The sequence below is a fragment of the Syngnathus typhle genome, linkage group LG1 (assembly GCF_033458585.1).
Source record: "Syngnathus typhle isolate RoL2023-S1 ecotype Sweden linkage group LG1, RoL_Styp_1.0, whole genome shotgun sequence".
Lineage (NCBI taxonomy): Eukaryota > Metazoa > Chordata > Actinopteri > Syngnathiformes > Syngnathidae > Syngnathus > Syngnathus typhle.
Genome location: NC_083738.1, coordinates 15,515,011 through 15,531,933, shown reverse-complemented (window position 1 = coordinate 15,531,933; position 16,923 = coordinate 15,515,011). Strand labels below are relative to the sequence as shown.

Below are 16,923 nucleotides of genomic sequence, written 5' to 3'. Positions count from 1 at the left end.
AGTGGCACGGGGAGTATTCTCAAAGGATCAAACAGTGTTTACTGTGCTTGCTGTTCGTCCTCCATCATTTCTATTGTTCTCTTTATCAATTCTGATATTTTTGTTTTGTGGCAGAACATAATTAGTTGAGACTGGAGCCAATAGAAAATGCTGAAAGTGTCTCTTGTCAAAGTTTATTAAGCTGTCGCTATGCAAAGCCCAGACTTTAATGGTTTCGATCAATCCAGGCTAACCCTGAGTAAATTCCAAGTCCGTGCCAGGCATACTAATACACTATATGAGAAGGATATGTGTCAGTCTTGTGGGAGCTTGACATCTACAGAGCACAAGTGATGTTTCCGGGCTCTGTAACCAAAAGGGTGCAATGCGAGCCAAGCCCAACGACAGATTTATGGCCTCAATGGCTTGTTTCTTACTCTGAACGCCGGCTGCCACCTCAGGCTGTTCCAGCACGGCCCAAACTGATCTTCGCTGCCTTTTTTCAGCCTGGCGACTTCGGAGATGTATTTGTGGTAAAGGCAATATACGTCTCTTGGAGATTTAATGCTTTTACCCTCCAGGTCCCCGAACACTGCATGCTTAGAACTGATCTGAGCACAACGACATCTTGACTCCTTGACTGCTAATTGGTATACAAAAATCTCAGGAGGAAATTAACTGTTCCAATTACAAATCTTTCTCTTACAGATTGTCTCTGAGAGTGCACTGATAGCAATTAATTTGGGGTTTGAATCAAGATCAATGTCTTTCAGCATCGAGGGACTTGGGTTGACTCACATAGACACTACGTATATTGACAAAAGGATTTGTGCCCATTGCACCAGAGAGAAATCTTCCATTCTCTTGGAAAGATATTCAGGGGAAGTTGATGAGTGGAGGCCAAATATCAATACCAAAATAAAATACCAAATATAGATCGACTTGAGAAGTGTCTCTCGTTACGTTTTGTCCATAACTTCCATCACTGGTCAGACACCGGAGATGGTATCGGAACCCAAAAGCATCAGTAGGATTCCTGAGTGACTGGAGGAAGTAAGGATACAATACTGTTTTTATGTACGTTTTTTTTCTCACATTGGTTCAAGATTAGTGCTCCAAATATAAGGACACCATGTGGCTGTCATTCCATACCCAACTAGGTTCTGTCACCTTTAGAGTGTATTGAGACTTAATAGTTGGTAAGAAACTGATGCAAACTCCATCACGGATGATGAAGGCCAATAGCGGGGGGGCATTGCTTTGCATGAAAACACACTAAGTTATGAGCACTGTGACATTTGAACCGAGGCGTTCTAACATGTCATCAAACGTCCATTAAAACTAAAAACAGGGCCAACAGGAGATGAATCTTACATTTGGCATCCCCTCCTCAGACAGTTATTCTAGATGTCTCAACAAGCCTCTCTGTATTCAGAACACATTTCACCACGGCTCAACATCTGATATCAACGCGGACTGCCTCCTGTCAATCTCAGCTACATAGAGATGGTAAGATTTCTAAAAACGGGAAGGAGCGATTTGGCTGAGAGCGAAGGACGGCTATCATGTACCAGCGAAAGGGCTGGAGACCAAAAATCGCTTTATTCTCAAATGCCCGACTGCTCCTTCTCACCCAAACCTTTCAGTTTGTTTTTTCATGTTTGTAGCGGTGCAGGACAGCTTGAAAGCAGTTTTTGGTTCTGAGGGGACACACTTCGAAACCCCTGCTCATCAAGATCAATATAATTTAACCCAAGCCTACAGCTTCTCTCTGCTTGCAAGTGCGCATTCAGCAAGATATTAAAGCCCCTGAGCATTTCTGGCACCCGCTTGTGTGTGTGTGTGTGTCTGTGTGGATATCTGTGTGGATGTACGTGTATATGCATTCATCCATCCATCCATTTTCTGTACCGCTTAGTCCCCACTGGGGTCGCGGGCGTGCTGGAGCCTATCCCAGCCGTCATCGGGCAGTAGGCGGGGGACACCCTGAACCGGTTGCCAGCCAATCGCAGGGCACACAGAGACAAACAACCATTTGCACTCGCACTCACACCTAGGGACAATTTGGAGTGCTCAATCGGCCTACCAAGCATGTTTTTGGGAAGTGGGAGGAAACCGGAGTGCCCGGAGAAAACCCACGCGGGGGGGAGAACATGCAAACTCCACACAGGGAGGGCCGGAGGTGGAATCGAACCCGCACCCTCCTAACTGTGAGGCGGACGTGCTACCCAAGTGCGCCACCGAGCCGCCCATATGCATTCATATCAAATATTTTTGAAATACATTAAATAAAATATCTAGGTTAATTGTAGCCTGGGCAAATTCACAACATAACCTGCATGCTGAAACGAAGGAGTATGAAAATGCATGCTTCAACCCGCATCCAGATGAGTTTGTGCTTGAGAATTTTCTGAACATAAAAAGACGGCGGAGGAAGGTGTTCTATATTCTTCTGTGCATCGACTTCGTCGCGTCCCCCAACCCCCCATATGATTTTTAGGCTGGTGGGAAATCTCTCCTGCCGTCTGATTAGAAGTACATTACGCTCAATGTACAGTGAACATGTAATTAGAATCAGTAGACTGCTTGACTGCGATGATTAATGCCCTCTTTTGCGACATGCGGCAATACTCATGTGGATGGATATGTCCGCTTCCATCAGTCTCCGTGTGAATCAAATCCTCTGACAGCATATGTGCTCTTCTCCCTTTCCCAGGGACCGGGTTCCAGCTGCCAAGATCTTGTACTTTGATTAGCCACATGCTAACCTTAAGCTATTTATGGGATGCTGTTTTCCCCTCTTAATATGGCATTATCCTTGGAATGGTCTTTCTCTGCCCTGACTTTGCATTAATTGCTTATGGTTGCTGCTTGTGAAGGGAGCGTTTTCGTTTTGCCTGTGGAGTGACCATGTACACAAAACATCGTAGAGTAAGCTTGAGAAATGAGATGACATCATCGTCATGGGCTGTCTCAGTCTGACCTACAAGAAGGCAGTCCAACAACTGAGTTGAGTATCTGCCATCTACCTAATATGGAAGAACCAAACCCACATCTTATTTATCCTTGGTCAAAGTTCTTGCTTTCCTATTCTGGTAAATCCAAAGACATGATCAGCATTTCAATGAAAGTGGATTGAAGGGCTGTATTGTTACATGTTGAAAAGAAACGTCAAATTACCTAACTCCTCAGCCCCTTTCGTTACAGCCAATATTATTGGAGAAGAGAAACAGGACAGGCTAACAAAAGGAGCCGACGTGAGTGAAAACATTAACTCGCTGGTGAAAGGAATCATTGAAGAAGAAGGATTCCTTTAACTATGTCAGGTGTATGGGGAAAAGGATGTGGACATTTTGGTCATTTTTTCTCATAGATAATGAAAGTAAGCAGCAACACAAAACATCACACAAACATCCATGCCTGAAGTAATAAACATAAATTGCCTGTTTAAATGCATGTAAGAAGCTATAAAAAATACTTTGAATGCTTCCAGGTGGCCCTGCGATTGGCTGGCAACCGGTTGACTGATGGAATAGGCTCCAGCACGTCCGCAACCCCCACTGGGACAAGCGGAACAGAAAATGGATGGATAGATGGATGCTTCCAGGTGTTGTGTTCCCTCACAATAACACAATCACAGACAGCGAATTTTTGAATGATGAAGTCAAGCAAAATAAAGCACAACCTAATAACCCACACAACCGCCTCTTGTAAAATAAGAACAGCTGGTCCACTTTAAACTTGATCTTGAAGATAATTTATTTTAAGTCAATTAGTGTCCAACTTACACTGTACTGCTAAATCGCCCAGAGTCAAACCGAATGTTTGAAGTGCTCACGCTAAGTTATAGATGTTACTATTCCATTTAAGTAGTGTCGATGTCGGTAACATGACTTTCTCACTACCAAAAAATAAATAAAAGAGAAGACATCTTGGGAGCTTAAGATCAGGGTATGCTTTGAGAATAATTGTCAACTTGTTTTGTATATGTGAAGCCCTTTGAGACTGCTTGTGATTTAGGGCTATATAAATAAACTTGACTTGACATTTCCACCTCCTGTGGACTTGCTAAAGCTAAAACAATGCTAACAAAAGAACAATGTGCTTCTGATCTCAGTTTTAGTTTGATCTGACTGTCGACAGTTGGAAAATCCCTTGCAGATGGCTGCTCTTGCAGTGTACAAATTGTCAAGTGCAATTCGGCTTTGCCGATAAAGTGCTGTGCTGAGTGAAAATACAACCCATGCTGTCGACAGGTGGCTGGAGATCACTTCTTTAGAAGTGGGACCGAAAAGCAGCAACCGCCTAGGCTCATCATCATAGTAGCTCATTTGTAAGAGACAGGACCTCCCCGTTAAAACGGATAAGATAATTCACTCATCTGCTAATGGCAATGACAACGCTATCGCTTAGTGTTCTTCCCACATCAGTTGTTGTTTGAAGAAATAAACACAAGTCCATATGGAAAACAGGCTGGTTATTTGGGAGCTCACCGAGTGGAGAAAATCCAAACAATGCATTTCATGGTAACGGTGCAATTTTCTTACATAATGCTGTGTGGATAAAACCGTCACTTCTGCTGTCATGGATCTAAAAGCCACAGTTGAGACATCTGCGAGCTTTCCACTGATGCAAGTCCAAGTGACAAGTCCTGAAACAGCTCAATTTGCTTTGAGCACTTCTTTTCCCCCCAGGGGTAATGTCTTTCTCAAGAGTCTCTCGAGGGGCTGGACACGCATTGCATGTCTTGCAGTTTTTCCGGAAAACAAAAGGCTGATGACTGCATAAATCCTTGAGCCCCTACAGAGGAGGGGGTATAAGGTAAGACAAGCAGTCTTTGAATCACAATCTTGTTTGACATACAGTGTTGCACTCTCCGCCTGTCTCCTTGTGAGATAGATTCAATTACAGTGGAATTATTTAATTCCAACTCCTGCTTTAAATAGAATATTTTGGCTCATGTAATTTCATCAAGTTTATTCCTGCGCAAACGACGATATGCTTCCAACTGTTCTTCAACTAAAAGGCTTGTTTGTCCACTGCTTTTATTTCATTTTTATATAATTATGCTTTAATACTGTGCCTCACCTGTCAAGGACAACCAGTCATCTCACTAATGTGTGGAGAAAAGACTCTGCCAGAAAACTGGAGGTCAGAGCATGGGGGATTTATGGAAGTAGATGATCTTCAGAGTTTAATCCTTGAAACAACTTTGTGCTGTGTATAAAAAGGCTTTCTCTAAAACTACTTAGGAGAAGCACAACAAACCCTCCCGTGTTGTCCAGTAAAGGTTAAGAGACTTCCCTTCAAATTGGTGTGACGAGAGTCGGCATGATAGCAATCTGTTGGAGCATCGCTGAGATAGACATTCGATTGCATAAAGAGTTTTTACTGTCATCCTTGTGCACAGGGGTTAGACTTTACCAGCTTTTGGAGGTTATGACTGCAGGGACAAGTTTTACTTAGCAATTGCCTAGGGAGAGACCAGAACAAGTGCATGAGTTGTCTATCTCCCTGTAGGATTGTGTAGCAGAATAACGCAGAATCGACAATAATCATGTGAAAATGTTTTGGGCATTGAGAACCAAATGGAAGCAGGTCTTATGTTATGGTTCTCCAGGAATCATTCAGATTCTTAAAAAAATCTATGTCTGGTTTAACTGGCATAGGCTCCAGTTGAACCACGGGCCAAATGAATTCAAGTGAAAATGAATGGATGTTCTACAAAGTGAGCTGGATTTGAGTAGCAGGAAAATATGTCATCCATCATAGTTTTTCTTTAGATTTGCATGTTGCTAGAACTGAGGTTCAGTCAAATAATGTATGGTGGAAAAAGTGAAACTCAGCATCCACTCAGCTTTCCAGGTTTTCTACTATACATTAAAAGTTCTGTTTACAGGCGGCAGATGTTCCTCTCACTGTAAGTGAAGTTTAATTGGCCCGAACTGCTTGGTCAGACATAATGACATGATGGAGGGCTCTATCATGCGTCCCCTCTTCATTGTCCTAATTGCAGCCTGCACAAAAAGAGCGACAGCACTAAACCCTCAGAGCCAAAGTGCGGCCCTTGTCGATAAGTGGAAATTTCGACCTGATAGAGGTGGGCAAATTGCATTGCATTACCATATTGCATCATCGGTGCTGGGGCTCGCATTGTATTGGTGCTCTTGGGTATTTTATCGCATCTAGCTTGTCAACTCAATGTCACCTTGGGCGCCAGTAAACATATTCAATGAAGTGTCTTTTTTAAAAAAAGGCCTCAAAAGCAAACAAGAAGCTGATCCTTTTATCCATTGAATAAGGAACAATTGGACAATGAAACATTACACCACTGTTTTGGGTTGCTCCTGGAGTAAACTTTGGGTATTAATATTTTATCTAGCAGGGATAAGTAGTTTCTCGGCATCATTGAGCCGCGCTTACACTTTCAGAATTAGCCAGCTACCACAGGTGAAATGTTTACTCTTAAACTGACGCACACGTGATACACTTCACCGTGCATTCATTATTCATGGGCTTGGCTTTTCATTCCAGCCGGTAGCGGAGACTTGTCAGAAGCTCATGGTTTAGTGCGTATGGGGCCTAGCATGGTGGCTGGGGGCGTCTTCATTTCTCTCCCAAGATGGAACATTCCAAAGCCAATGTTGCGTTCGTTAACAGGGTGGTTTTAAACGTACGTAATTGGGACAAGGTGCATTGTATGGAACGGAAACAGTTAAAGGTCAAGTCAAGTTTATTTGTATAGCCCTAAATCACAAGCAGTCTCAAAGGGCTTCACATAGACAGAAATTGACAATTATTCTCAAAGCATCCCCTGATCTTAAGCTCCCAAAAGGGCAAGGAAAAACTAAAAAAAAAACTACCGGGGGAAAATGAGAAACCTTGAGAAGGGACCACAGATGGAAGGATCCCCCCTTTCAGGATCACCAGGTTGAAATGGATGCAGAGAGGGCACAAATTATACAATATGAAAATCAATGAAATAAAAAGTGGATGTCCATGTCAGAGCGAAGGGCTGCCGAAGGAGCCCTCAATTGTCCTGGCAGTGTCTTTGAGGAGGTTGAGGTAATATATAAAGGGACATACTGTTGTCCTCATAAGGGACAGAATGAGTTGGAGCCTTTCCCAACTGACTGATCACACAATACAACTTTTGTTGTTAAGTTTTCTTAAAGCTTGTATAATCCTCGGCTTTTCATTAGTAAGACATGTCGAATAATAATTATACAGAATCTTTTGATTAATGAATTGCCTCTCGCTTATACATTGCGCCTGTGTTGGCATTGTCGTGAGTCAACTGTTTCTTCACTTTTATTTACTTTAATTTTTATTTGAAGTCATCTGCTCGTGTAAAAATCCCATCTCTCCTCTTTTGGCACTCCTCAATAATCATTGCTTTTTACCACAATAGCCGGAAGAGGGAAACATGAGGATTTCCTGCAATTATTTTTGCCTTTAATTTTGTTTTCAGATCACACTACACATCCACTCCATCGTGCTTATCCTTATTAGGGTCACTCAAGTCTTTCTCAGTCTTTGGGCGAGAGGGACCGTATCACCCTAAAGAAGAAACCCAAAGTGCAGATCGATGCAGAAATGTTAAGCATTCCGTCACCCATGAAATGCCCCCAAAGAATTAACTTTTAAGAATTAAGCCACACTCTTAGAGAAGGACTGAATTAAACTAACATGCAAATTACGCGAACAAATTAACTTTCTTCAATGTGCAGGTGATCCATCCTTCTCCCCGGGATGTCTGCTTTCATGTTACGTTTCATTTTTTTGTAAGGACAGAAGTTAGGAGTACCACTGTGGCATATGTCATCTTAATTGGAGCGGGCGTCTGCAGGGATCTGACAAATGTGACATAAAACAATAAAGTGAAGGCAGTCATGCAAATGCTCAAATGATGAAACGTCTCCAGGTTTGATTATTTCCTCTGAGCCCAGTGACAGGACGACAAGACTTTCAATTCAATTCAACTCATTTTAAACCGAGCACTGAAACAATTAAATAGACTTTGCTGTGTGCTTTGACGTTTCATTAACCTATTCTCTGTGGAGGAAAGTAACACATGTCCAATAAATCAATAAGAAACAAAACGGCAGGATAATAAGACTTATTTCCTGATATTTCTCTACATCATTGACTGCCGGCACAAAATAACCTTGCTCGTGTCCTTTGACCTTTATGTCAATGCAGTTCGCATCACCGCTCCCACATTGTCATGGGTCTGATACACATCACACGACCACAGGGTAGAAAGGGTATAGTATAGGCTAGCATGTTTACCACCCTGCTTTCTCCTGAGTCAATCCCACAAAGATCCTAGCTTGACTGTTTGACCCCTACTGGAATCTTCCATTACTGTTGTCCGCTGTCAAACTGGCTTGGCTGTAAGATGGTGACCAATGCTTGCTACTCTGAGAACGTAGGTATGAAATCAGGCGGGAATGTTACAGAAAGAACAGAAAAATACACGGACAGGCATTAATAGGTGAACTTTTCACTGGATAGTTTGAATTATGTCTCGCAGAAAAACTCACCGACTTGCGATTGCCGATTGACAAACCAGCAAAAGTTACAGAGTCAGTAGACCTGGACCAGAAGAAAGTGCTTGGTCCGGTTTTTGCTGCTTGCATAAGTTGGTGGCACAGAACCCATGTTCTATTGCTCAAATTTTATTAATCAGCCAAACAACTTTTACTCACACTGGTGGTCAGTTTGGGTCACGCGCACACACGCTGCCTTGGTTAGCTAGACGAACTTTATATCACATTCTTCATTCCACTTTCTCATTCTCGCTTGTCAGTGACCTTCCCATCCACATCTTATCAACCAGCCTACATGACAATCTTTTTTATTTTCCTAATCTCAGACACATCCCATCAACCCCCCCCCCCCCCCGCGCCTTCTCTTTCCTATCTGAACCCTTCCTCCCAGTGCCTCCAGCCAAATGAACCAGTCTCTCCATTTCTTTGTTGGCATTTTTCCTGAGCATCCCATTTTGCTTCATCCCCATCTGTCAGATTCTGCCTGACTTCCATCCCTTGCCCCCACACGGGTTGAGCATCTAATTTCTCCAAGGAGATGCTGTCACTTGACTGCTCTCGGGGGGCTAAATGGGCCCAACTCCTCCTTCCCTCATTGAACCTCTGGGCCCCCACCCTGGTGTTGCTCGGCAGGATTATGTGACTCTTAATTCCTTTTCTGCTCTCACCTGAAGAGTTTGGCAGGGCGTGAAATAGGAAGAGGGCTTCAATGCAAATACAAGTTTGGAGATTGGGGTTGAAAAGGCATGGAGGGGTGACAAATGGGACATGCGGGTACTACATTAACATGAACCGCCAGTCCGCCTGTATTGAGGGCAGAGGTGTAGCCAAGCCGGGGCGAGCCGGGGCGGCGCCCCGGTTAGGACTCCCTGCGCCCCGGTTGAAAAAAAAAAAAAAAAAAAAAAAAAAATCGAGCTTTTTCCATTCTTCATGCCGTTTTTTTCTTTCGGTCTTGCGCGAATGTGCTTGCGCTATTCTATGTGCGCAATGTTATCCATTCACCGTTTGCCTCCCGGACCCGGATGTTGTTTTAGCGATCAGCGAACGGCGTGGGTGATGTTCGATCTTTTTTTCCTGTGGGCGCGCGCCCCTACTGGAAAGATTCCTGGCTACGCCTCTGTTTGAGGGGGTGGTCATGTCTCGTGGAAATGAGCCACTGTTTACCCTGCCCTATCAACTGCTGTGTAAACCTCCACAAACTGAAAGTAAAAGCCTCAATTGTCATTTCACTCGTAGAAGCAGGACTTCATCACTAGGTCACCATATTTCCCCTGATAAATTATACACTGCATTTCCCCACAGGAAAAATGTACTTTAAATTTAAACTAATGATGGATGGATATTAGAAATCAAATCTGAGTCACATAAATTACTATATACTATTCATACAGTATACTGTAAACATATTCACTGTTGTACTCCAAACCATGTTTGGGTAGGTGGCTTCAAAGGGCATTCAACTAAATTGACAATTAACGATTCACTTTTAAAGGGATGTGAGATGTTAGATTGGAAAAAGTTAGAGAGAGTCAATGAAGATGAATTGAACAAGTCCAGGAAAGAGAGAGAATGAGTATATCGGTTGAAGGGTGATGAGAATGGAGCTGCCAGGAAAGAGCGCAAACGAAAACCCTGAGAGGAGGTTGATAGATGTAGTGAAGGAAGACATGAGTGCAATTGGTGTTAGAGGGGAGGATGCAGAAAACCGACTTTGATGAAAAAGGACGACATGCCGTGGCCACCCCTTATGGAAAAACCCAAAAGAAAAGATGAAGAAAGGGATATGAGAAAAAACTGTCTGAATTTTGTGAATTCTGTTGCAATAATGCATTGGATTTAAGTTATCACTGTGGATTTACTTCACAGCTCTCATTACTATTTTCTTATTCAGTGATTGCAGACTTGTTGAGAGTGACTCAACACTGCCTCTGCTGGCCTCTGCCAAGTAGTGCACTCCATTTGGACTCAATTACTTCAATCCAAATTCTCAACATATCATTATGTACTTTCTTTAAAACATATTGTCACCTGGCATGTATTGTAGCAATTTCTGTCAAACTTTCAAAGTGCAAATCATTTTCTTCATGCGCTGACCTTGTCAAACCATTAGCCTCATTGACCATTCCTCATGTTTTTATTTGTGCAATGTGTGTTTTTCTGCTACAATTCCAATTTCGCATTAAGCTCGTTGGCTAGCTGGAGCTAGGGACACACTTCGCGTAATCAAATTCTTATTGATTCCTCATATTACTTCGATCCATTGCATTTAGTATTTCCTGACAAAATGCCGTCATGACCCAGTAGCCCGGCATACACACTACAGCCATGTTAGTTGTTATTATAAGTTTGTGTGAACTACAATATTGGTCTTTTTTACCCTTACTGATCAGCTTTTGGTTTTTCTCATGAAGTGCAGTTGTGCTGTTTTCTGTAAATCCTCTCATAAACCAACCACACATGCATTGTTGTGTTTTGAGTGAAAAAGCACCACTTCACTGTGGCTTTTATCAAAGTGTTGATACAATGGAATGCAAGAGCGAGCCAGAATTCCACAGGTAACTTCATTGGTAATTTCAATTATTCATTAATTTCATTATTCATCGGTCGCCAGCCAATCGCAGGGCACACTGACAAGCAACCAGTCACACTCACACCTGCGGACAATTTGGAGAGGTCAATCGGCCTATCATGCATGTATTAGGGATGTAGGAGGAAACCCACTGGGGGAAACCCACGCAGGTACGTGGAGAACATGCAAACTCCACACACGAAGACCACAGCCAGAATCAAACCCTGCACCTTTGAACTGTGAAGCAGATGTGCTAACCAGTGCACATCGTGCCGCTCAAACCATTCCCTATTTCCATTCTCGCTTGTGATTATCTTGGGGTCGTGGGGGAGCTGCAGCCCAACACCCTGGACTGCGCAGGACACATAGCGACAAACAAGCATTGATACTCAAATTCACACTCATGGACAATTAAGAGTCATAAGTAAATAAATGTTTTTCCAATATGGGAGGAAGGCATAGTAAATAGAGAAAACACATGCAAGCAGGGGAACAACATGAAAATATCCAACTCCATATACAATTTGGAGTGTATTTAAAAATACAAAAGTAACAATAGATTTCCTGAATTGTGATAGACATGTTAACTAGACTTTCATCGTGGCACATCCTAATAAAATATTAAAAGTTATTTGCATAAACAATGGTTTTTTTTTTTCTTATGCTGTGTGAAAGGTTAAGTGATTAATTCCAATTACTGAACAATGATAGAGAATACGGACAAGATAAAAAGTAGATCATGGCATTATAGTAATAAGGCGTTTTAAAAGAAAAAGTTGATGACACACGCAGCAACACACCAAGATATACTATGATCGCTCCTCACCTGATAAAGCCTCCCTGGAAAAAGCAAAACGACAAGACGTAAAGGATCCGTATGACCTGTGGGAGCATCCTCCGACTCGAAAATCTCTGCACGGCCACGTTGAAGAACTTGACTTGTAATAATGTCACCAATCAGCAAATCCAGCGTCCACGGTGCGAGTGTGAGCGAGGGTCGCCAGGCATCGTCTTTTTTCCTTCCGAGTATCAGCGTTTCTGAGAATGAGCGTGCCTTTTGGGGGCGGTGGGAGAAACTTCTTACTCCTCCTCCCACACACACTCCAGGAGGACTGAGCGCCTCCAAGCCGACGCGGCGTACTCGCAGGTGGCTGTCACTCAGTCGGAGCGCTTGGTGGTCGTGGTGACTACCGGTGGATTTTTAAATCAATATTTTATGGTCTGGTTAGTCATCAAAACATCCAAAACCATGGATAACGAGTAAAATGTTGGGCGGTTTATGTTTAGGGCGGTCTCGTGTGGCAATTGGACTTAATTGAGATAAAGGTGGAGGGGAGGGGGGGAGCAATATGACTAACAAGGCTACTTGGTTTATAGTAAAAAGAAAAACATAAATAATTGTCCTTTTGTGTGTAATTAACAATTTGGCTTGCACTCTTTTATTAGATTCAATGCTTTTGTTTGAGTATTTCCTATTGATTTTGAAAATAATACATTTCCGCCTTTAATGGAATGTTATGAAAACGAATGCGTTATTAAGATATTTTGGCCAAGTGTAATTGCCGTAGGACTTAAAATGCTAATTGGGTAGAGATATGCAAATCGGGTTTCTATGATTGGCGCGATGCTAAATTACCATGGAAACAAAATATTCGTGCATTTGCTCAAAAACGAAAGTTAAAACCAGTTAATTCTGAGTGACCCAGTAACATGCTGTTTTTGTTGCCATGGTGACAAGTCCCATATACACACGCTGATCTAACCAGAATATATACAATTAAAGTTGTGCTCACCTTGTGCAAAGCACATGAATGTGTTGGTGAACTGCACACTGTGCTGTACCTAATGCAAGTGCGCTAAGGCCTCAACAGTTCAGGGGCCACAAATAGCTGCGAATGACATTGGTTTTGGAAGGGTTGTGTTTTAATTTCAAACCAAACATAATCTTAAACACAATATCTAAACAGTTACCGGAGTTACATTATGGATGTTAAAGTGACGTCAGGTTGTTAATGTAAAACTTGCTGTTTTGTGTACTTGAATGTGGAACCCTAACTCCATCAGATAAATGAATGGAGGCTTTCAGTCAAACAGGTCAGGAGCTCAGTCAATGCATACTTTCAAAAGCCATGAAAGGATCTTGTGTATGTTGTGGATGAGCACAATACAGCGCATCACTCACAGAGTTGGGCCATCAAATTGCTTCCACATCAGTCGTCTGTCTTTACCCAGGTGATTCCACGTAGCGCAGGATGGCAGATACAGTATGTCACCTTTTTCTATTCATCATGGCAAGACGCAGTAGATTAACCTTTAGCCCGCTGCATCTTCCCATCTTCAGCAAGACTGGCATGCTAAAATTGAATCGGATGTGTCGCCTTGAATTCGGGTAATGACATTCTCCAAAGAGCTCCTGGCTTTTCATTGAAAACTATGATAGAGAGCGAACCATGTGAGGTGTGTAAAAATTAAGATAATGACCAACGTATTCAAAATCTGAAAACTATGTGTTATAAATCTTGTTGTTTTTTGCAACCCTCCGGTCCAAAAACCCCACTATCTGTAGTTGATGTTTCTGGTGAAAAGAAAATGTATTTATTTTTTGGGAAATTGATTGTATTAGTTGGACAGTCATAAATTCTGTATTAAATTGCCAAATTTCTTGCATTTTATTTATCATGTCAGAAAGTATCCACTTCTTAAAGAAGCTACATTTTTTGGACATAAGTATTCACATCCTTTGCCACGAAGCTCATAGATGAGCTGAGGTGCATTATGTTTCCACTTATCATCCTTGATGATCCTTTAACGTAAGCGGAGTGCACCGGTGGTAAATTCAATTGATCCTACATAATTTGGAAAGTCCTTCACTAATAAGGCCCGTATCGTATAATCGCTAGGTGGAAGCCCCCCCTTAATAAAAGGCAGACCACCCAACCTGAACTTTGTCAAAAGGCACATGAAGGACTTTCAGACCATGAAAAAGAAAATTCTTTGGTCTGACGAGACAAAGATTGAAATCTTTGGCGTGAATGCCAGGCACCAGGCATCGCTCAGACAATAGCATCCTCAGAGTGAGGCATGGTGATAGCAGCGATAGGAAATAGGCGATTAGTCAGGTTTGAAGGGAAAAATGAATGCAACAATATACAGAGATATCCTAGAAGAAAACCTGCTCCAGAGTGCTCAGGACCTCAGACTGGGACGAAAGTTCACTTTCCAACAGAACAACCACCTTAAGCACACAGCCATTCCAATGGAGGTGTAGTTTCAAGATGTCCTTGAGTGGCCCAGCCAGAGCCCAGACTCGAATCCGATCTACCATGTCTGGAGGGATTGGAAAATGGAACTTGAACTACCCAAATTTACCCAAACAGGATGTAGGCATGCTAAGGTGTGGCATCGTCTTCAAAAAGACTTGAGGTTGTAATAATTGCCAAAGGTGCACTCACAAAGTATTGAGCAAAGGTGGTGAATACTTATGTACATGTGTCTTAGTTCATTTTTTTATTTTGAGAGAATTAGCAAAAAATTCTCAAAAACATTTTTTCACGTGGTTATCGTGATGTTGTGTAGAGAATTTTGAGGAAAAGATACATTTATTCTATTTTGCAGTGAGGCTGTAACGCAACAAAATGTGAAAAAAATGAAACGGAACAACCTTTAGATGCACCGTCTATTGGATCATTTAATCTGATAGAACCCCCGCTTATTCCCGGCTGTTGCCTCAAATCTAAATTTACCGCCTTTTCCTCAAACCACTGGACATGATTCCATTCTCTGAGCCCTGCAGTAATGTGAGAGGGCATTTCAGTGGGGCATGTGAGGATGACGATGATGAAGAAGATAGAGACAGGGGAGACCGAAACAGAGCGAGAGAATTAAAAACGGGGTGAGGTGTTGTGTTCCTGCCAGGTCGACGGTTGCAGCTGCTCGTTGACACTTTTCACTCGCAGTGTCATGTCGCTGTTATGAGGTCCGACATTGGCCTGACATCAGTGGCAGCTCTACGATACAGACGATGCCATTTAACGTTTTCAGCCACATGATAAGCTCGGAACTCGTTTATGTTTCTTTGGCCACTCGGGGAGCATTGTCATAGCTAATGGCCTTTTTTTTTAGTAATTATCATTCATAAAATGTGGTCATGTTCTTGTAAGGTCAAGACCAGAAATGCTACTGTTGTCATGGGGACAGCAGCTCCCCATTCCATCCAAACGCTGCCATGCATTCCATGTCTGTTCATTAACTATTGTTTCTGGGATCCATCCGCTCAATTCCTATATTGTTTGTCCTCATTTGACTCGTGGGTGAGTTGGAGTCTATCCCAGATGATTATGGGTGAGGGGTCACTCGTCAATCGCAGGACACATAATAAATACACAAACAGTCAATCACACCATTAGACATTTTACAGGCTCACATGTAGTTAACATGCATTTTTTGGGGGTGGAAATGTGGGTGAAAATCCATGCAAGTAATATTTTCAGTAATATGAAACTTGGCTTCTTCACAGACAGATGATGAACGGGTGTCACATGTCTGAATGTCTTCCGCTGTGAAAAGGTCAGATTCCAGCTATGGCACAACCATTCTAAGCATCTTCTTGCTCTGTCTTAATATAACCAAGAGGCTTCTCTTTTGCTTTACATTCATGGTTATGTGACTATTTGACACACTTTCTATGTGGGTTATGCGTGATGTCTCCCTTCTCCCACATAGTTCATAAATAAATATACTTGTGCAACCCTATAATAAGAAAATACTCTGTTCCTAAGTTCTAAGCTTTCCCCCTTATAAAGTTTGAAGTACAATTTAAACATGATTCTTTATCGTACATGTGAATTACCGTACATTCCTTTGAATATGTAAGTATATTGTGACATGTTACTTTTCATTATATTTTTCTTAATAATTGGCTCTTAATCTTTTGAAATGAAAGTTCCATGTCCAAAATGCGTACTTTAATTTGCTAGCTGAGGCGTTCAACTGTGGAGGTTTCACTTTATTTCCATTTTAGATGTTGTCATCCTGTTTCGTAAAGTTCTCGAAGTTTGTTTTCTTCTTTAGACAGCTTAGTGGTCTCTTAAAAGCTTTCCTCCTTTTTAGATTCTGAGAAAAAAAAAATCACCACACTGTCCCAGTTGCCACACTGAGGGTTTGACCCGTGGCTCCGGCATCCTTGTTCTTATCCTCGCTCGCAGTATCTGCTGTTATACAAAAACCTTTGTGCAGCAGTCTGTGCTGTTTATCACCTTGACAGACTATCCTTGGAATTTTTAAAAGAAATCTATATTGAGACTACGAGCAGTGGTGCTGTGTGGGTACTTTTGATAAGATTATTGTAACTTTCCACTCTTTCCCTTTGACCGCATACCTGCTATCACCCATCCATCCATCCATCCATCCATCCATCCATCCATCCATCCATCCATCCATCCATCCATCCATCCATCCATCCATCCATCCATCCATCCATCCATCCATCCATCCATCCATCCATCCATCCATCCATCCATCCATCCATCCATCCATCCATCCATCCATCCATCCATCCATTTTCAACACCACTCATTTTGTTCAGGGTCAAAGTCTGCTTTATTTTCAATTTCTTCACATGCCAAGCCACACAAAGAAATCGAAATTAAGTTCCTACTATCCCACGGTGACAAGACATAGTACACAATGTACATACAAGTAAACAACACAAAAAATAAAAACAAGGGGGGTGTTGGAGCCTATCTCAGCTGACACTGGGCGAAAGGCACAGATACAAATTGTACGGAGACAAATCATCAGGAAGCTGCCGCGCACATAAAAGGA

General features: G+C 42.3%; 1 protein-coding gene across 2 annotated transcripts in view; it reads right to left on the bottom strand.

Moving 5' to 3' along the window:
- Positions 1 to 12,244, bottom strand: part of glra4a (glycine receptor, alpha 4a) — a 29,752-nt gene extending 17,508 nt beyond the window's left edge. Inside the window, exon 1 of one of the 2 annotated variants that reach the window (XM_061276154.1) lies at positions 11,927 to 12,244. In XM_061276154.1, the coding sequence (XP_061132138.1) occupies positions 11,927 to 11,994 (68 nt within the window). In that variant the 5' untranslated portion in view covers positions 11,995 to 12,244. The remainder of the gene's footprint in view (positions 1 to 11,926) is intronic. The other variant, XM_061276146.1, reaches the window with a different exon arrangement.
- Positions 12,245 to 16,923: the final 4,679 nt, after the last annotated feature.